The sequence below is a fragment of the Suncus etruscus genome, chromosome 1, assembly GCF_024139225.1.
Source record: "Suncus etruscus isolate mSunEtr1 chromosome 1, mSunEtr1.pri.cur, whole genome shotgun sequence".
NCBI lineage: Eukaryota > Metazoa > Chordata > Mammalia > Eulipotyphla > Soricidae > Suncus > Suncus etruscus.
The window spans coordinates 174,301,716-174,323,226 of NC_064848.1; the positions used below are offsets into that span (position 1 = coordinate 174,301,716).

General features: G+C 42.6%; 2 protein-coding genes across 2 annotated transcripts in view; one reads left to right on the top strand and one right to left on the bottom strand.

The window, feature by feature from the left end:
• LOC126007121 (monocyte to macrophage differentiation factor) overlaps positions 1–21,511 on the top strand; it is a 225,214-nt gene that overhangs the window by 9,876 nt on the left and 193,827 nt on the right. The window lies entirely within an intron of this gene.
• Positions 15,047–21,511, bottom strand: part of YPEL2 (yippee like 2) — a 51,945-nt gene continuing 45,480 nt past the window's right edge. The window contains exons 2-4 of the mRNA XM_049772752.1: positions 21,028–21,071; positions 19,738–19,846; positions 15,047–15,973 (exon numbers count right to left, since the gene is read on the bottom strand). Of these exons, the coding sequence (XP_049628709.1) occupies positions 15,884–15,973; positions 19,738–19,846; positions 21,028–21,071 (243 nt within the window). The 3' untranslated portion in view covers positions 15,047–15,883. The remainder of the gene's footprint in view (positions 15,974–19,737; positions 19,847–21,027; positions 21,072–21,511) is intronic.

Here is a 21,511-nt window from a genome sequence, read left to right on the forward strand (position 1 = left end):
GTAGTTCAAATCCCAGCATCTCATATGGTCCCCAGAGCCTGCCAGGATCGATTTCTGAGTATAGAGCCAGGAGTAACCCCTGAGTGCTGCCAGGTGTGACCCAAAAACCAAAAATAAATAAGATTTTTGTTTTGCGGGGCCGGGTAGGTGGCGCTGGAGGTAAGGTGTCTGCCTTGCAAGCGCTAGCCAAGGAAGGACCGAGGTTCGATCCCCCGGCGTCCCATATGGTCCCCCCAAGCCAGGGGCGATTTCTGAGCGCATAGCCAGGAGTAACCCCTGAGCGTCAAATGGGTGTGGCCCAAAAACCAAAAAAAAAAAAAAAAAAGATTTTTGTTTTGCATAAACTTGACCGTTTTGATCCCTGGCGTTGAATATGGTTTCCTGAACACAATTGGTGTGACTCCAAAACAAAATCTATCTACGTACAATTACATATATACAATTAAAGTATTAAATTCATATTTTCTTTGGATTTGGGGTCATACCCTGCGATGGTCGGGGTTATTCCTGGCTCTGTGCTCAGGAATCACTCCTGGTGGGCTCAGGGGACTATCTAGAATGCCTGCGGCTGAACCCAGGTTGGCCACATGCAAGGCAAATGTTTTACCTGCTGGTCCTTGAAATATTAAATTTAAAAGTAGATATTTGAGGTATTATATGAAATTAAATTCAAATCAAGATGTATCTCATCTTGTGGAAAGGGTTTTGAGTCTGAGTTCCCCCAGGAATGTGTACACAGTACTTCTAGTGGCTGTGAAAAGAAGGTCCTGGAACTGGAAAAAGTTAAAACAATTACTATTGTTTTTATGGCAGTTCTGGCAAAACAAACAAACAAACAGAATGCTTAATTTAGGATTCTATCGCTGTTAGTATAATAATAAACCCATATTTTTTATTTCTAACAGTGTGAGGCTTAGTAAAGCATACATCAGTCAAATGTACAACACACCAATACATCCTATTTTTTTTTTTTTTTTTTTGGTTTTTGGGCCACACCCATTTGACGCTCAGGGGTTACTCCTGGCTATGCACTCAGAAGTCGCTCCTGGCTTGGGGGACCATATGGGACGCTGGGGGATCGAACCGCGGTCCGTCCTAGGCTAGCGCAGGCAAGGCAGGCACCTTACCTCCAGCGCCACCGCCCGGCCCCAATTTTTTGTTTGTTTTTGGCTCACACGCAGCAGCGCTCAGGGTTTACTCCTAGTTCTACACTCAGAAATCGCTCCTGGCAGGCTCAAGGGATGCCGAGATTCGAACCACTGTCCTTCTGTATGCAAGACAAATGCCCTACCTCCATGCTATGTCTCCGGCTCCGTTACATCCTATTTTTATCAAGAGAGTTTCATTTGTTTGACGGCCAGATCTGGTGGTGCTTAGGGACTACTTTTTGCTCAGTGCTTACGAACAAGGTATTGGGCCAGGGATAGAATTCAAATCTTTTGCATGAAAAGAATGTACTCCAGAAATGTTCCTGGGGCCGGAGAGATAGCAGTAGAGCGTTTGCCTTGCACACAGCCAATCCAGGATAGACGGTGGTTCTATATGGTCACCCAAACCTGCCAGGAGCGATTTCCGAGCACAGAGCCAGGAGTAACCCCTGAGCGCCACTGGGTGTGGCCCCAAAATATCCAAAAACGAAACAAAAAAGGGGGGAGGAATTTTCCTATACATGGATGGACATGGAAACTATTATGCTGAGTGAAATAAGTCAGAGTGAGAGAGAGAGACACAGAATAGTCTCATTCATCTGTGGGATTTAAGAAAAATAAAAGACGTTATTGTAATAATTCCCAGAGACAATAGAGATGAGGGCTGGCAGGACTAGCCCATGAGATGAAGCTTGCCACAAAGAGTGGTGAGTACAGTTAGAAAAAATAACTACACTAACAACTATCATGACAAAGGTAGAGTGAGATAAATAGATTTCCTATATCAAATACAGAAAGGGGGTGGGGGAGGAAGGAGATGGGAGGCATTGGTAGTGGGAAGGTTGCACAGGTAAAGTGGGGTGTTCTTTTCTATACCTGAAAACCAATGAACATAATTTTAATCATGGTGCTGAAATAAAGATATCTTAAAGAATTTAAAAAAAGAAGAAGGCGCTCCAGCGTGCTGAGCTTTCTCTTTAGTCCTATGAAGAGATGTTTCATGTAAATGTGTATATATTGTGCTGGGAATGAACTAAAAGACTCACATATGCAAAATATGCATCCAAAGAGAGCTCTTAAAGAGACTGAGTGTGCTTTGCATCCAGAAGGCTCAGATTTGATCTCTTGCACAGCTTGGTCCTTCAAACTTTGTTACTAATGACCCTGAACCACAGTGCAAAGAGAAGCCTCCAGTACTGCTGGACAGGACACCCTGTAGTCCCTCCAAAACTCTGCTGTCTACCACTGGCCTATGTATACCTAATGGGGATTTTTTGTCTTTTTAGTGTTAGGAACATTGGTTGTACTCAAGTCTTATTCCTAGCTCTGCATTCAGGGATCATTCCTGGTGGGCTTGGGGGACTATATCAGGTACTGGAGATTGAACCTGTGTCCACTGCATTCAAGTCAAGTGCCAAACCTTTTGTACGATCCCTTCAGTCAAAATAACTTTTTTTTTGGGGGGGGGCACACCTGGCGGTGCTCAGGGGTTACTCCTGGCTGTCTACTCAGAAATAGCTCTTGGCAGGCACGGGGGACCATATGGGACACCAGGATTCGAACCAACCACCTTAGGTCCTGGATTGGCTGCTTGCAAGGCAAACACCGCTGTGCTATCTCTCCGGGTCCAAGAAATTTTTTTTTAATTAAAAAAAAATAAAAGGGTCCGGAGAGATAGCATGGAGGTGGTGCGTTTGCTTGCATGCAGAAGGACGGTGGTTCGAATCCCGGCATCCCATATGGTCCCCTGAGCCTGCCAGGAGCGATTTCTGAGCATAGAGCCAGGAGTAACCCCTAAGCATTGCCAGGTATTACCCCTGCCCCCCCCCCCAATAAACTATTGGGTCCTACCCAGCAGTGCTCAGGGGTCTTTTCTGATACTTGACAAAAATAAAATCAGGGTCAACCATCTGGTGGGTAAACACCTCAACTCCTATATTATCTCTCTGGTCCTATATATTTGTTTTTATTTTTTAGGTGCCAAAGCTCAAACTCAGAGCCTCATACATGCAAGCAAGGCCTCTACCACTAGGGCACATCCTCAGCCCTTACATACATACATACATACATACATACATACATACATATATTATTATTATTATTCTGGTTTTGGACCCATATCCAGTGATTTGGGAGCCTTACCATGTGGTTCTGGAGACTGAATTCAAGCCTCCTGAATGCAAAGCATGTATTCTAGCCTTTAAGCTATTTCCCTGGTCCCCATGAAGGTATTTTAAAACTCTATTAAGGTGGCTCTGAAAAAGTGGTAGGGAAAAAAAAAAAGCACACAAACAGTAAGACATTTCAAGAACATTCTGTAGAAGTATTTTTGCTTCTGGGAATGAGAAATCAAAATCTTCCCAAGAGACTCCATTATTAAAGCCATAAATAAACATCTGACTTGACTACTTAGTTGCTATGTTTGCTTGGTCTTGCTTTGAGAAAGCAGTTCAAAAATGGACTCCATGGGCCAAGAGGGAGATGAGCGCAGCTGAGAGCACTCGGCTGCAATCCCAAAGGCTTCCTCCACTTGAGGCGAGGGTGCCAGAATAATGAAGACCACCCCAAATCCTAAACCGGATCAAGTCAAGAATGTATTTTTTTTTTCTTTTGGTTTTTGGCCAAACCCAGCAGTATTCAAGGTTTACTCTTGGTTCTTTGCTCAGGGATCATTCCTGGTAGGGCTTAGGGGCATTACATAGGGTGCTGGGCATCAAATATGGGTTAGCTACATGTAAGGTACACGCCTCTGTATTGTACTATTCCTCTGGTCCCTTAATCTCCATCTTATTTTTGGTTTTTGGCCCACATCTGGCAAACTCGGAACCATTCCTGGCTCTGACCTCAGGAACTGCTCCTGAAATTGTTCAGGGGACCATATGGGATACCAGGAATTGAACCTGAATAGGCAATGTGCAAGCAAGCACCCTACTTACAGTGAAATTGCTCCAGCCCTACATCTCCTTTGTGTGTGTGTGTGGGGGGGAATTAACAGCACTCAGGACTTACTCCTGGCTCTATCCATATGGGATCAAGCTTGAATTGGTGCTTGCAAGGCAAATACCCCCCACCCCCAAATGCTGTGCTATCACTCTGGCCTCCTTAATCTCCTTTGTTTTTTTGTGTTTTTTTTGGGGGGGGTTGGGCCACACCTGGTGATGCTCAGGGGTTACTCCTGGTTATGTGCTCAGAAATTGCTCCTGGTTTGGGGGACCATATGGGATGCCAGGGGGTCGAACTGTGATCTGTCCTAGGTTAGCGCGTCCAAGGCAGATAGATGCCTTACCACTTGCACCACCACTCTGGCCCCCCCCAATCTTCTTTTTTTTTTTTTTTTTTTTGGTTTTTGGGCCACACCCGGCAGTGCTCAGGGGTTACTCCTGGCTGTCTGCTCAGAAATAGCTCCTGGCAGGCACGGGGGACCATATGGGACACCGGGATTCGAACCAACCACCTTAGGTCCTGGATCGGCTGCTTGCAAGGCAAACACCACTGTGCTATCTCTCCGGGCCCTCTTAATCTTCTTTTTAAAGGTAAATTAGATAAATGTTAGATTTAATTAATATTTTTTGTTCTAGCAGTGTTCATCAGAGGGAGTTCCTAGCACTCAAAATAACAAAAACAAAACAAAACAAAAAAGACAAATGACAGGAAGCCTAGTACTGATCATCATATGGTTGCTAGGTGATAAAAGAACTTGAATGGTTGCTAGTATCCCAGATTTAAAATGATGGGAGCTTGTCTTGAGAATTGGTGTGACAATTCTCCAAATGATGAAAGCAGGGGTCCTCAAAATATAGCCCACGGACACAAGCAGTCCGCTGAGGGCATTTGTCCTGCCACCAGGTGTTGTTGCCACTGCTGCCTGTCTTGCTTAGCTGCCAATATATCCCGGGCCCACTGTGCACATGTGTAGAATGTGCACCTCACTCTCTAACTCTCTTCCTCTTTGTCTCTTGACTCTCCTCTCATACTTGGGCAGGGGGTCCTCAAACTCTGCCCATGAGCCACTATTGTTCATAGTTGTTTTTTCTTTAAACTACAGTCCAGCCCTTCAGCAGTCTGAGGGACAGTGAACTGGCCCCTTGTTTAAAAAGTTTGAGGACACCTGCATCAAAGCATGCCATCAGAACTCAGACATCCAACTAATTCCAAAGCCACCCTTTCTATTTTACTTTGCTAATTTCTGACTATAAATGTAACAATAATTTAAATATAACTCCAAGTTTCTGCCTATAGTGGTTTTTATTTCCATCTTTCTTGTTTCTCGAGTCAACAGTGTTTATTTAACTTGCTAATGCCTGTGTGTGTGTTGGAAAGTGAGGATGGGGATCATACCCAAAGGTGCTCGGGGCTTATTCCTAACTTTGAGTTCAGAGATAATTACTCCTGGCCTGGCCATGCTGAGGGGACCATATATGGTGCTGAAGATTGAACCCAGGTTGGTTGCATTGAAGGCAAATGCCTTGTTTGCTTGTACTATTTCTCCACCCCAAATGCCTTTTCCGTGTGTGTTTGAATTCAATAGAATGAGGAGAAGGAAGAAGAGGAGGAGAAAGGGGAAAAAAATAAAGCTTCTTAGTATCATTAAATCATTCCTTATTTATTTTTTTTTTTTGTGTGTGGTTTTTGGGTCACACCCGGCAGTGCTCAGGGGTTATTCCTGGCTCCAGGCTCAGAAATTGCTCCTGGCTGGCACGGGGGACCATATGGGACGCCGGGATTTGAACCGATGACCTCCTGCATGAAAGGCAAATGCCTTACCTCCATGCTATCTCTCCGGCCCCTAAATCATTCCTTATTACTTGGAAACTGGTCGTATCTTCATGAGACATGAACTTCTTTTTTTTTTTTTTTTTTTTTTTTTTTTTTTTTTGTGGTTTTTGGGTCACACCCGGCAGTGCTCAGGGGTTACTCCTGGCTTCATGCTCAGAAATTGCTCCTGGCAGGCACGGGGGACCATATGGGACGCCGGGATTCAAACCAATGACCTTCTGCATGAAAGGCAAATGCCTTACCTCCATGCTATCTCTCCGGCCCCGAGACATGAACTTCTAATCCTTGGCTTGTTCTAAGTTGACCTAATAGTAAATCAACAGAGGTGCTGTGATGTATTAGTATATTGTAATGAACAGGTATCTGGGCTTAAAAAAAAACCAATCTGAATACAGTTGGGAAGATAGGATGGGGTTTAGTCTTGCCTTCAGTTGACCCTGGTTCTATTCCTGACATAATTTATGTTCCCCTGAGCATCACCAGGATTGATCCCTGAGTACAGAGCCATACATAAGCCCTGAGTATAGCCGGCTGTGGCCCGAAAATCAAACAACCAAATAAAATATAGTAGATACCAGGCAGCAATCTAAACATCCTAAAAATAAACTTGTTGTTTTCCTGTCCTGAGGTATCTGTCCTTCCGCCTTGATCATATGCACATACATTATGGGGCCAGAAGGTTGCTTAATGAACTAAGCACATGTAAATCCAGCAGGAGAGCGGAGTGACCTCCAGCACAGATTTGAGTAGTCCCTCTCCCCCTAACATCATGACAAATCAAGCAAAAATGTTTAATTCTGTGATCTGAACTTCTGTTTAACAGCTAACCTTTTTTTCCTATACATCATTTATACGAAATATACAAGATATATTTTACTTAAGGTGCCACTTCTAGCAGGATTCAGTGGTCAGCGAACCATTCAGTGCTAACGATTCAACCCACAGCTTCAACATGTGTGCTCCAATCCTCCGATCCATCTCCCCACTCACATATTTTTAAACTTTATTGAAAAAAAAAAACAAGATTTACAAAGCTATACATAATATAGTTGTTTCAGGCATTCAATTCCACCACCAAAGTGATCTTTCCTTTACAATTGTCCCTAGTTTCCCATCCACCCCCCAAGCCTTCTGCCCCCTTAGCAGGCATAAAAGAAATCATTATATATCGCTTGTTACAACAAAATGATAAGTAAAAGTATCAAAACTTTTAGTTCAGCAAAAGAAAATTTGTGAAATTGTATCTCACAATGATGTTATTGAAGTCATTATCTGGTGATTTACTGAACTATTTGTTGCTAGTTGAGCCTTCTGTCATTGTTTTCTATTATTATTATTATTATTATTATTATTATTATTATTATTATTATTATTATTATTATTATTTGGGTCACACCCAGAAGCTCTCAAGGGTTACTCCTGGCTCCATGCTCAGAAATCACTCCTGGCAGGCTCGGGGGACCATATGGGATGCCAGGATTTGAACCAATGACCTTCTGCATGAAAGGCAAACACCTTAGCTCCATGCTATCTCTCTGGCCCGTTTTCTATTATTATTATTAGTGGGCTTTCATGTTACTTTCCCATATAATTTGCTGTGCCTTATTGTATTGGTCTATCAATATTGTAGAATTTGAAGATGTTGCAGAGGCATGTTTGCATCCTCCAGGAGCTCCAGGAACTGTAGAACTGGAATGATTCTCAGTCAGTCCTCTTCTTCAGGAGACCCAGAATTTTTAGCTTAAAGGCTGGAGTCCCGTGAATTTCATAGTCTTGGCATAGTGTTTCTTCCAAGATTAGCCATGAAGCAGTGAAGATGGGCTAATATGTGGAAGAGGCTGTGGGATATGAATGTGACTACTGGGACTTCAGTAGGACAGGAACTTGGTTCACCCCCTCCCAAGGGCACCTCAGTTTTCAGCCCAAAGCCTGGTGTACATGTTTCATTTTCTTGGCATCTCTTCTAAAATCAGTCATAAAGCTGTGATGCTGGACCATTTACATGTCAGAGGTTGTTGGATTCCTACAACACATCATTTATATATTTTTTAAACTGCCTTTAAAGTCTGCTTCTAAAGACACTGGTAGAGTCAGAGGCACTTTGATAGTAGTGATGGTGGTGTGCAGTAACTCTTTGTCAAAACTATAAACTTAAACTATTATAAACATATTACCTAAAGTATAATAAAATTGTTGAGCCATATCCAGCTCATATATAATCCAGCTCATATAAGCGCAGTGCTGATAGTCCTACCCACTGTACTATTTGACCTAAATTTTTTTATTTGTTCTTATCTTTTATACAAGTAACTAATAATAGAAAGAAAATAAAAAGAAAAACCTTCATTTGGGGCTAAATTTGATGGTGTTAGAAGCTGTGGAACCTGCTACTTCCTGCTCTGTGCTGGGGAACCATGCAATGTCCAGGATGAAACCTCTGATCTCCAATATGCAAAACATGTGTTCAAGTTATTGAGATGAGATATCCACTCAAACCCATTTTTTTTTGGATGGGGTATATACCTGGCTTGGAGCTCAGACATCACTCCTGACAGTGATCAGAGGACATGTGTGATGCCAGGAATCAAAATGGGATTAGTCACATGTAACACAAGTGACTTAAGCTCTGCTCTACCTCTTTAGATCTGCCCCTCATTTTTTTTTAAAAGATTTGAGAACCACACAAATGAGTGTTTCACTTTGGTGTTACAACATCAAGGGGAAAACACCCTCATTTTGCTGGTCTTTGTTTTGTTTTGGGATCACATCTGTTGGTGCTCAAAGCTTACTACAGGATCTGTACTCAGGAATCATTCTAAGCAGGGTACTGGGTACTGGGAATCAAACCCAGATTGGTCACATGCAAGGTGGATGCCCTACCCACTATACTATCTCTCTGACCTCATCCCGTAAAATTTTAACCTATATTTGAACTAAAGTTGACCAAATACAAATACCTACCCACTATACTATCTCTCCTGCACTCAATTAGTATTTATTTTCGGGGGGTTTCTGGGCCACACCCAGCAGTGCTTGCTAGGGGTTACTACTGGCTATGGGCTCAGAAATCACTCCTGGCAAGCTCATGGGACCATCTGGGATGGGATGTCAGGAATCAAACCCAGATCTGTCCTGGGTCAGCCTCATGCAAGGTAAACACCCTACTGCTGTGCTATCTCTCAGGCCCCCTCAATAAGCATTTTTTTTTGGGGGGGGGAGAGCTATTATGCATCTCATCTAGTCAGGAAACTAACTCTAGGTGGCTAAAGGAAAAAAATCAGTTTTACTGTGTAAAACACAAGAGTCATGCATGACCCTCCCTACTGTTGACCAAGCAAGCAACCAGACATCAGCTCGACCTTCATGGCAGCTGTTTCCTGTAGAGCAATTGCTCATAAATTTTATTTATCTTAACTCAATCAATGACGCATCCCTCTTCAGGACACAAGGCCAATGTAGTTAGAGCACTAGGTTTTCTGTAGCAAAAGTACACCTCTGAAAGGGGCACAGCCCTATATTTGGTTCCTAGTAAGTTGATAATAGAATCACTGTTAATATTAAGTCTTTTGAGTGAGATGAAGGGACTATTTTATTTTTAAGTATATTATTTAATTTCACAACTATCCATAGAACCAAATAGCCCCATTTTTTTTCCAGAGGAAAAACTGAAGCCCAGAAAGTATAAATAACATGCCAGCAGGGAAGTTGTGATTTTTAACCCTCTTGATCTGATTTTTAGTCCACACCCAGCCTGCCATTCAGGAAAAAAGCCTAACTACCAAATAGGAAGCTTTTCTGGCAGGTCAGACTAAGCACACACCCAAAAAGTCACGGTTATTTTGCTCTCCCGGGTTTTTTTCTTCCCTATGTAATTATAATCCTGACTTTTTTTTTTTTTTTTTGTGGTTTTTGGGTCACACCCGGCAGTGCTCAGGGGTTATTTCTGGCTCCAGGCTCAGAAATTGCTCCTGGCAGGCACAGGGGACCATATGGGGCGCCGGGATTCGAACCGATGACCTCCTGCATGAAAGGCAAATGCCTTACCTCCATGCTATCTCTCCGGCCCCTTGACTTTTTTTTTAGGAGCCGGAGTAATAGCACAATGGTAAGGCTTTTGCCTTACACACGGCCAATACAGGACGAAGCTCGGTTCAAATCTCGATATCTAATATGGTCCCCTGAGTTTGCCAGGAGTGACTTCTGAGTGCAGAGCCAGGAGTAACCCCTGAGCACTGCCGGGTGTGACTCGAAAACAAACAAAGTATTTTACAGGAATTTAGACCTGCTGGTTGCAGCTCTATGATTATGTGTTTCTTTTGATGGCTAAAAATGAATTGCTTGGAGCTGGACAGATAGTACAGCAAGCACAGTACTTACTTTACACTCGGTAGATCTGGATTCTATCCCTACCTCACATGGTCCCGAGTCCCTCCATGAACAATTGCTAAGCATAGTGACATGAGTAAACCCTGAGCACTGCTGTGAGTTGATCTAAAACCAAAATAATTGCTTTCAGTTATTCAGACTTTTTTTTTTATATTTTAATATATGAGGAGGGGGGTGTTTCACATCCAGCAGTGTTCAGGACTATTTTCTGGTTCTGTGCTCAGGATGCGGTGCCAGGGATCTGAACCAGGTAAAACCATTGCAGTCTTTAATATAAATGTTGTGACTTTACTCTCATTTAATGCAATCCCATTTAAAGTGATTGGTATATACCAAAGGTTGCAGAGTCTCAGACTAAGGGGCTTAGTGAGGAGAAATGATAAAGACCACTCATGCATTTCTGACAGTTCCACCAAAAAGCATTTGCAGATAAGCAGGAGATTTGGTTTTTATTTATTAACTGGCCAACTGGCCTTGTAGAAAATAACCACTCAGAGTCTCAGTTGACAGATTGGTGAATATAAGGTTAGAAAGGCAATCTTCTGCAGGCCTTAACAGTCACTTTAAATGTTAAGTGTCAGAATAAAACATGCTGGATCAAATAAGATAGATAAGCCATCCAAAAACTAATATTTGAAAACTTTATTTTCTCAAATGAGCACCAACACAGATTGGAAATATGACAGAAACAATGCACTTATAGCTAATACAGAATAGCTATGTACAAATACAGGAAAAGACAAAGACAGATTATTTGACAATAATTATCTTTGTTACTGAAGCAAAGTGACTTGAAAATGCCACCAAAAAAAGGAAGTAAAATAAAATAACAAAACCCAAATCCAACAAATATAATATGTAAACAGAAGCATAAATAGATTCTGTACTGAAAGATAATCTTCAGGTTGGAAAAAGGGAACCAACTCTTGCTTGCATCAAAATATTGTACCAAAAACATACTGGCAAATAAAATTTGGTAATGAGAGTAACCTGTCTCTTCTAAGTCTTACCTTTACCTCTGGTAGATTTGTAACTGTAGTTTTAAATTACTTCACTTTCCTCCACTTAGACCACTAACATATTCTTTATTTGAGGCAGATTCTTTTAAAATATGTAAGTTGACAGTTCAAGATCTTATTTCCCAGCCCCTTCATGAACCTGAGGCAATCTGACCAATTGTTTTTTAAAGCTTTTTTTTTTTAACCTAACAAGGTGTGTATAATTATATTGATGTTCTTTCGGTTCCAATCTAGTCTCATAGTTAACAGCCGTTAACAACCGGAGCCCTGGGATACATCTAATAAATACACTCACGTCTCAAAAACACAGACCTGACTGCTTATCTTCACAAACAACATATTTCCTCTACAGTCTGTGAAAGTTGAGCAGACAAAGAGAGAGAAAGGAGCCCACTGCTAAGAGTTCCATGTGCAGGAAAACAAAATTCTTGTGGTTTGTGCTGTTGGTCCACTCAGAAACAAAACAACCAGAGAGAAATAGAAGAAAAACCTTATGTGCCCAAGGTGTAAACTGTAGATGTGTCCCCAATAAAAAAGAAAGCAGGAGGCACAATTCAAAGTGTTGCACGCAAGCGTGCACACACGCACGCACACACACACACATACATACACACACACACACACACACTCACACACACGCACGCACGCACACACAAACGCTTTTACAAAGGAAGAAGATTCCAAACTGAAGGAAATTTCTTCAAAGGAGAATCACTCTTAGCGGTCACTAAGTTTAATTTTAGTTCATTTCATTTTCCAGCCCGTACTGGCACAAAAAATTACTTCAATTTTCAATCTGATCCTGTAGTGCAATCTGTTCTACTGGGGCAAGTGTAAGGAGGCCTTGCTTGATGGCCTCCACCCAGACTAACGTGATCAAAGACCTAAAAATAACAACAACAATAAAAGTACATTGATGATCACTGTTTCCCTTAAAAATGTAATTCAAGAAATGCAGAGGAAACCAGAGAATTAAAAAAAAAAATCAAAGCAAAAAGTGCTCTCAGGGTATCTGAGAAAACAGCACCAAATATATTATTTAAAAAATTAAATATTATTTACAAAAGTATATTTCACAAGCAAATGTTTCTTGTATATATGTGTGTGTATATACATATATATATTCACTTGAAAATCTTTTCATAAAGGGGTTGCCTCTTGCTGTCTGCACTGATTTCACCAAAGTTCTTCAGTCCTATTCCCATGATCATGCTTCACAGGAGTTGGGGCAACACTCAGTCAGGTCTAGCTGAGAGTCTACGGGTATCACATTTGACTGTACTTGACTCACATCAAATCAACCCTTCATCAGTCTGAAACTAATATCCTGGGGGGCTGAGTATTAATCCGGAACAGTGACAGCCACACAACCTAGACTAGCACAGGAGATGAGGAAGTAGGGAGTCTGCCAGCTGGTCTTCAGTTGAAAATGAAGGCAGCTTCTGGCTGAGGTATAGAACATCAGGTCTTTCCTTTCTTGCTTCTCCCTTTCCCCTTGTCCCTGGATCTCTCTAAACTTCACCATCAAACTCCAGTTCCCTGAACTGAGCAGGGGGAAATGGGATGAGGTCTTTGGTTATGGTCTGAGTCAGTAATTTGGTGAGAAAATTAAAGAATGAAGTGACTGCGGCCATTGTGTCATCAGATCACGGTCCCCACTGCTCATCTGTGTCCTTTCCAATACTGCTAGACTTTTTACACAAGTCACAAATGGAGCTAAAGTTATAAGAAGCACTTTTGGTTTCATTGACACAAAGAGAAAAAGCCTAATGAATTTTCTTTCTTTCTTGTACTTATGGAAAAAAGTAACTTTTTACTCAGATCTCTTACACCTAGTATGGTGCCAAGCACCCACTTTATACTCAGTGGATAGTGTTTGGAAAGAAAACAGAACTGGGGTCTAACAGAAGCCTGCCCTGACCCATGCCAACAGTTAGAGGAGCAATATCTAAAGAAAAATAGTGCCCCCAGAAAATTCTTCAATGTCCCAAATAGGTTTTTCTGTATCATCTCATTGTATATTTTGTTTTAAAGACAAAATATCTACTCCATTTGGGCCAGAGAGATAACATGGAGGCAGGGTGTTTGCCTTGCATGCAGAAGGTCATTGGTTCAAATCCTGGAATCCCATATGGTCCCCGGAGCCTGCCAGGAGCCTGCAGCCAGGATTAACCCCTGAGTGCTGCCGGGTGTGTCCCAAAAACAAAACAAAACAAAACAAAAATCTACCCATTAACTTGAATCTTGGTAACCAGGACATTTCCTGAGCAAAGGGACTCAACAGAATTCATGAATGAAGGTCATTCACTACCTTCATGGGGACACAAGAAAACCCATGACCTCTGTACTAACAAGCCAGCATAGGAATGTTAAAGTTGGAAGGAAAAAAAATCACACACACACAAAAAAAACTCTTTAGAAATCATGGGCCTGGGAGTCAAAAAGAAACTTTTTTCTGGGACCAGAAATGAAATGCTACATCTGAACCTCAGATGTGGGAGTACCAAATTCAACTTCTAGTACTAAACCACCTAAAGAATCAGGGCCAGAAATTTGGGGGAACAAAAATTCTAGGTGTTAAGAACTCTTCGATCTTCAAGGGACTGCTGCTTGCAGGTACTGCTAACCCCATCACTGCAGAACATAGTAGTTCTCTTGCCCACCTGGCATTAGTATCAGAGAGACAAAAAAAAAAAAAAAAAAGCCTCTCCACAGGGTCTCCAAACTGGGAATCTGGTTCAATTCAGAAAATGTCTGGGGCTGGACATTTTTAAATTTCATTATGGTTAATTATCTCACAGATTCATGACTCTTAAAACTTTTTTTTTTTTTGGTGGGGGCTTTGCCCAGTGGTACTCATGTACTATTCCCAGTATGGTGTTTGGGGATCACTCCTAGTGGTACTCTGGGAATGATGGGGTGCCAGGTCTCAAACCTAGATCTTCTTTATGCAGAGTACATACTCACCCCCATTTCACTATCTCTCTGGCCCACCTTGTGACTTCAAGAGAATTTCCCAATAGGATCAGCCTACTATGAGAATGAGATGCTGAGATTTACCTGCCTTAACAAAAAAAAAATAAGGTTTTCCATCTAAGCAATGAAATTAACTCAGTTAAATGAGTTTCAGTCATACACCATGTGCTGACTGAACTGCTATAGAACAGACTTCACAGTGTTGATTGAATATAACAAATTCCTCTCTCTCTAATGAGCCTTAAAGGGATTTGTTATCTGCTTCCCAAAGATGCTGAAGTTTGGATGGGAAGGTGTGAGATGGGAGGCAATAATGAGATCTGTAAAAAGTTTCCTATCAAATCCAAAGAGAACAGTTAGGGGCATGAGGAACTCAGTGGCTGTGTTATCACTAAGCGGAAGCCTCGTGACTATTTTCCACAATCTACCATGACAGAATTGGAGAAAAACACCCACAACTCTTATGTCTAAAAAAAAATGCTGATCTAACAGAAGCCACCACAAACTGAAGAGGAAAGATGTACCTAACCAGCAACGTGTTGATCTAAACAATTCCCCCACACCCCTAAGCTTTTGACAAGGATCTTATTAAGGATCAGGGGGAAAAAAAAAAGTCAAGACTCAGAATTGCTAACTGGTTCTACTTTTATGTTTTTGTTTTTGATTACAGCCTAATGACTGAGACATTTTTAGAGAGGCTTCCACACAGCAGCCTCCTTCATTCCCTGATCCATCAAAATGATTTATTTTGATGCTCATGAAAAAAAAAAACTTTTGGAAGTTTGGCGCTTGCACCCATTAGTAAATGGCAATCCCCTCTCCTCTCAGCCACACTGGCGAATGAGGGAAAGATCACCCTGAGGAGCAGCAGAGACACGAGAATCGTTTAGGCCTTTCCCACGTCACTCACTGCTGCCAGGACATTCCCCAGTGTGGCTCAGGAGAACCAAAATCCTGGCCCCTCGGCTAAGAATTAGGGTCACTTTTTGTGCTCATTTAATAACCTGGCACATCTCGTGTCAGGAAGTGAAGCTGCTGATCAGAGTATGCAGTCATGAGGTATTTTTTTTTTCTCTTTGTCCTTTTAGACAAGTTGATTATTTCAAGCCTAAGTTACCATATTTCTGGGAGCAGCACAATTTTGTTCCTACCTCAACCTCTCCTTCCCTGAGACCATTAAGGTTCCTCTTACCCTCTTCCTCACATCCCCAAGCTGTGCTATTAGACTCCCAACAAGAGGCCATCAGGCAGCACTCCAATGGGTCCAGGGACCCAAATCAAGAGGGGCTGCCGCCATGTGGTCAGGCATCTGTTCCTTTTGTTGAAATGTTTTCGGCCAACACCAGAACAGAGAGAGAAGCCAGGATCAACTCACAAACATATACAAAGCAAAGAGACAGAGAGACAGCAATTTAGGGGCCAGTCACCGGAAGGATGGTGTCAGGGTGGGAGAATGCCCCAGATGGCCAGGCCCCTAAAAGGATGGAACCAAGTGTTCAATCACGCTCTCACGCTTGGGTAGAATGTTCAGTTGGATGGCATTCACATGGACACTGGTTTGGGTGGATGCTCTCAGGATCAATCCCAGCCATTGTCCTTGATCATGTGTGCTAGTTCAATGATGTATTTGCCTTCTTTATATTTCTGGCTGCTTTCAAAAGCATGCTCCTAGAAACAAAGATTAAAAAAAAAAAAAAAAAAGACACTGAAACACCACAGAGCAGCAGGACAAATTATTGGCATCCAAAGAATTGCTATTTGGTCCCAGCTTCATTCAGACTCAACTAGAGAATTCTATACTCAAGCTCTATTCTCTTCCACAATGATAGCTCTAGGCAATACCAGGACTTCCTCAACATTTACAATAGAATTTAAGAATTATCCGAGTCCTTAATGTTTACAGCAGAATTTTTCTATTTCATTGTTCGTTCATGACTTTACTTTACTCACATCTTTTTTGTTCTTTTGTTGTTGCTGTTGTTTTTGGTTTTGGGGTCACACCCTGCAGTGCTCAGGGATTACTCCTGGCTCTGCACTCAGAAATCTGTCCTGGCGGGGATGGGCGACCATGTGGGATGCCAGGATTAGAACCACCATCCATCCTGAATCGGCTGCGTGCAAGGCAAATGTACTACCACTGTGCTATCTCTCCCGCCCTTAGTAAGATTTTTGAACTTAGGACTGCACGCATGCAGGCATGTGCTTCGTCACTGAGTCAAATCTCCAGTCTAACTATTTTATTTAAAAAGTTTCAACTTTCGGGGGCCGGAAATGCATATCTCCTTACTCCTGGTTTTCTCCATAATACTTATCAAACATACATTATAACTTACATCTATTTTTATTGTTGCTGTATCCCTACTGTCTAGAGACTGGGAGATCTTTAGTAACAATTGTTGATTGAATTTGTATGGTTTGTGTGTATGAATACCTACTTGATGTTTGTTTGTTTTGGTTTTGAAGCTACACCTGGTGGTGCTCAGGGGTTACTTCTGGCTCTGTGCTCAGAAATAGCTCCTGGCAGGCTTGGAGAACAAACGTCGGGATGCTGGAGATCAAATCTGGGTTCATTCTGGGTCTACCACATACAAGGCAAATGCCCTACAACTGTGCTACCACTCCAGCCCCAAATACCTACATGATGTACACATATATCAATAATATAGGGACTAGAGAAATAGCGTAGGGACTAGGGGAGAGAAGTAGGGTGCTTGCCCTGAGTCCAACTAGCCTGGCTTTAGATCCTTGGTTAGATCTACTGAGTATGGCTGGGTATAGCCCCCAAACACACAGATCTTAGGAGAATCTGGTTCTGTTGCTAATCAGAAATCTTCCCTTTGAATGAATCCATAAAGTTTCCTTGACTTTCCTGCTGGTTTCTAGGAACACAGGAAAGTCTGGTAATAATTTTAAACTGTGCACTGTTAGGCTTAGGGAAAAGATAATGGGTGAGAAAAGCAAGGCATTGTGAAGCCAAACAGGAAGGTCTCTTTATTTTGTTTGTCTTTCTTGCTTCTGTGTCAGATGTGTTCAAGTCTGCTCTTCCGTTCCTCCCATTCTCAAAGGAGATGGGAGCAGAATGAACTCCAGACTGACAGAGAACCTGGCAGCCCCTATGCTGCTTCTCAGACTCGGGCTGCCAGAGAGAAAGAAAACACCTGGCAGGTGACTGTTCTCAACTTACAGCACTGAGAGCTCATCCAACTCATAAGCCCGACAAAACAAAAATTTTGCATGAGTTGAAGACAACAGCTATTATATCTATGTGCACAGATACATATAAATCCCATGGGGTATCATCTGAAAAACACTGTCCTTAAATGGCTAAGCTCCCTGTGAAGTTCTCCCTCCAGAGTTGCCAAATTATCAAGTAACTCAATTCTTCTGTAGATAGGTGCTGGTTCTGGGCAGCTTGCCTGTTCCATAGTACTGTTGCTCAGTAAGGGAGGGAAGGAGAAAAGACACAGGAAATTAAGTCTATTCCTATTAAATAAAAAGACAACAGAGGAGAAAAAAAAAGAAGTCTCCAAGGGCACTTGCAAAATACCACAGCTGAACTCCGAGTGACAGACCACCATATCTAAAGTCCACAGTAATCCCCAAATTAAATCCCACTTCCTCCTTTCTGGCATCAGAAGTATTACTTAACTCAACTCTAATCAAAAACTAATCAAACTGGGAAAATTACATCAACTTCTTAGGATTGCTGCAAGGGTGAGGAGACATCAGAGAATGAATATGGCACTGGGTGTGAACATAAGGTGCTCAATAAATATCTGGAAGAATATCTCCAATTCTCTGTTGTCCTGTGCCGAGTACTCTGTGAAGGCCACTTTCTCTGCTCACTGTTCTGTCTTTCTCCCTGGTATCCAAAATGTAAATACCCTCAAGGTGAGAACTAGATCACTGTCCCATAACCAGGACAGACCCCAAGTAGCTTGTCTAGGACACCCTTTGAAGGCAAAAGAGAGAGAGGGAGAGAGAAGGGGCTGAGCATTTCTGCACAAGCAAAGCCAACACAATGTCTCCCACTCATTACCTAGAGGAAACGGAAAGGTCCTAGCCAGTTTTTCCCCAAAGTAACAATCATAGCAAGCCTGGAAAACTGGAGCCAAACCATGGAACATACACTCTAGGCTCTTCCTTTCTATTCTGACTATGCCAAGAGAGATGTGCGAGATTGAATCTAAATACAGTGCTGTCCCTACTGCAGACTCTCTGTGCTACTTTTTAAAATTTGTGTACTTTTCAGTTTTAATAGAATTACTAAGATTAGGACGAAGAGGGTCCGGAGAAGTAAAGTGGTGGACTAGAAGTAACACAATGGAGGGTCCTGGGCACTTTGTAGAGTACTGTGCACATAGTATTATTAAAAATGCAAATACGTTTCCTAAAATATATTATTTTTTTAATTTGGAGAAATTTAAAGCTAGGCAACACTCGCTATACCCTTTTCAAATCTCAGGCTCCTTAACCTTAAAAAGAATAACTAAGGGGCTGGAGAGACAGCACAGTGGTATGGTGTTTGCCTTGCATGAGGCCGATTCAGGACGGATCGTAGTTCAAATACTGGGATCCCGGGCCGGAGAGATAGCATGGAGGTAAGGCGTTTGCCTTTCATGCAGAAGGTCATCGGTTCGAATCCCGGCGTCCCATATGGTCTCCCGTGCCTGCCAGGAGCAATTTCTGAGCATGAAGCCAGGAGTAACCCCTGAGCACTGCCGGGTGTGACCCAAAAAAAAAAAAAAAAAAAAACCCACACAAATACTGGGATCCCATATGGTCCCCCGAGCCTGCCATTTCTAAGTGCAGTGCCAGGAATAACCCCTGAGCACCACCGAGTGTGACACTTCCCCCACCCAAAAAATAACTAAAATATGACTTATGGAGCCAAAGATAGAGGTCAACAGGCCAAGCACATAATTTGTAGGCTAGAGGCCTAAGTTCAATGCCCAGCACCACGTGGTCTGCTGAGTACTTCTCGAAATGATCCAATCACTAATCTGGATTACCACCAGCTATGGCCCCAAATCCAGAATCAACCAAATAACCAATCATTCAATCTGTGTTGAGAAGCACTCTTTTTTTTTTTTCTTTTTGTTTTTTTGGGTCATATCCGGCAGTGCTCAGAGGTTACTCCTGGCTTTACAGTCAGAAATCGCTCCTGGCAGGCTCGGGGGACTATATGGGATGCTGGGATTCAAACCACCATCCTTCCGCATGCAAGGCAAATGCCCTACCTCCATGCTATCCCTCCGGCCCTGAGAACCACTCTCTAAACTGAGTTTCCTATCCTGGTCTGCAAACTCCATGAAGTTACAGGAAATGAGTAGAGGAAAGGAAAACCTCCCAGGTTCTGGACTCATCCCTTCATAGCCCTCCCTCACCAATCATGATATAAATACATATAGACTCATGATATAAATACTCACATATTTCCAACCCAGCGTGGTTTTGCAGTTTTCACAGTAAATGTCTGCGACCGCATGTAATCCTGTTAGTAACACTCGCTCCTCTGCTGGCCCACAGCCCACGTTAACTCTACCGGAAGAACAGAGACAGGAAAAGGAGTTCCTCACATGCTCATCATCGGCACTCAACCCCCTAGCTTCCAGAAAAAACCTCAAACTGAGAATTGTTGTCTCAGAGGAAGACCCTCATTCAAATCCAGTAAAAGCTCCCAAAAGGGAGCCCCACATAAACACGACAGTTAAATTCAATTCTGCAGGGTCTGAGTCCACACATCTACTGAAAATAGGTTGCATGGCTGAGAGTGCATTTGCAATTTCTCTAAACGCATTTAATTTTGTAATTTGAGGTAACAAGCTGAAAAGCAGCCATGAGCACAGGGCCTCTGATGTTAGTGAGGCCTGAATACAGCCAGAAGATGTCAAATGTGGGGTTACATATCCTTGTCTTGATCGCAAGGATGAATGAGCTCCTCTGTAGCAAAAGTACTAAACTCTTCCTCAAGCCAAACATGCTGTGAGCTTGTCACAGTTCATTAAGCAACTATGAGAGGAGCCTTCCTTACCCAGGAGAGGCTGCCTGCGCTGCCTCTAGATATCTGAGACCAGGTGAAGGTTTTTCTATGTACTTCTCTCCCTTTTGCTGACCACAGGCTCTTCCCTTAACCCTCTTTTTCTCTTCCAGGACACCATTCAAATCTGGTTAGGAGGCTCTCTTTGAAAGTCTTTCTCTCTGTGTGAGCCCGATTGTGCCTACCAGGTTGAGTTAGCATTTTTTGTTTGTTTGTTTGTTTTGGGTCACACCCAGCATCGCTCAGGGGACCATATGGGATGCCAGGATTCGAACCACTGTCCTTTTGCATGCAAGGCAAATGCCCTGCCTCCATGCTCTCTCTCCAGCCCTTGTGAGTTAGCTTTTTTTTTGGGGGGGGGTTTGGACCACACCCGGCGGTGCTCAGGGGTTACTCCTGGCTGTCTGCTCAGAAATAGCTCCTGGCAGGCACAGGGGACCATATGGGACACCGGGATTCGAACCAACCACCTTTGGTCCTGGATCGGCTGCTTGCAAGGCAAACGCCACTGTGGTATCTCTCCGGGCCCGAGTTAGCATTTTTGTCCAAAGATGTTGACCAAAAAAATCCCCTCCAGATAACTACTACTGTGAAGATTTGTGATCCAGGGCACGGTCCATGGCTTCACTCTTTGTCTCTGCCTGTCCAGATCTGTATAAAAACTAGGTTCAAAGATACTTACACTGAGTTAAAGAGGTATGCACGTCCTTGACTTCCTTGGAACGACTGAAACACAAGAAAACAAATCAACAGTTAGATCTCCACGTCACCTTCACATTGGAACCTGGTCCCCAAGAAAACAAATCAAGTGAGATATCCACTTCTGCCCCACTCATGGAATGCCAGAACCATCAGACCTTCCAGGACTTGCACCATAACACAGGGAATAGAGAGCTGGTTAATGGGCCAATGAGCAGATAGCACAGGGAAGAGATTCAGGTAGAATAAACCAATCCACAGAACTCAGACCTGCCCACTTTTGATGTTTCCATCACATCAGGTGAAATTTTAAACACAGTATCACTAAAATCTTTTCTCTTGACATTACTGGAAAAATCAATCTATCTGATGTTTTCCTGGACCCACTTAATTTCAGTCACTAGTGCAGGCTACAGATCTCCTCATGTGGCTCTACAGAAGACAATCCCTAGAAAAAGAATAAACAT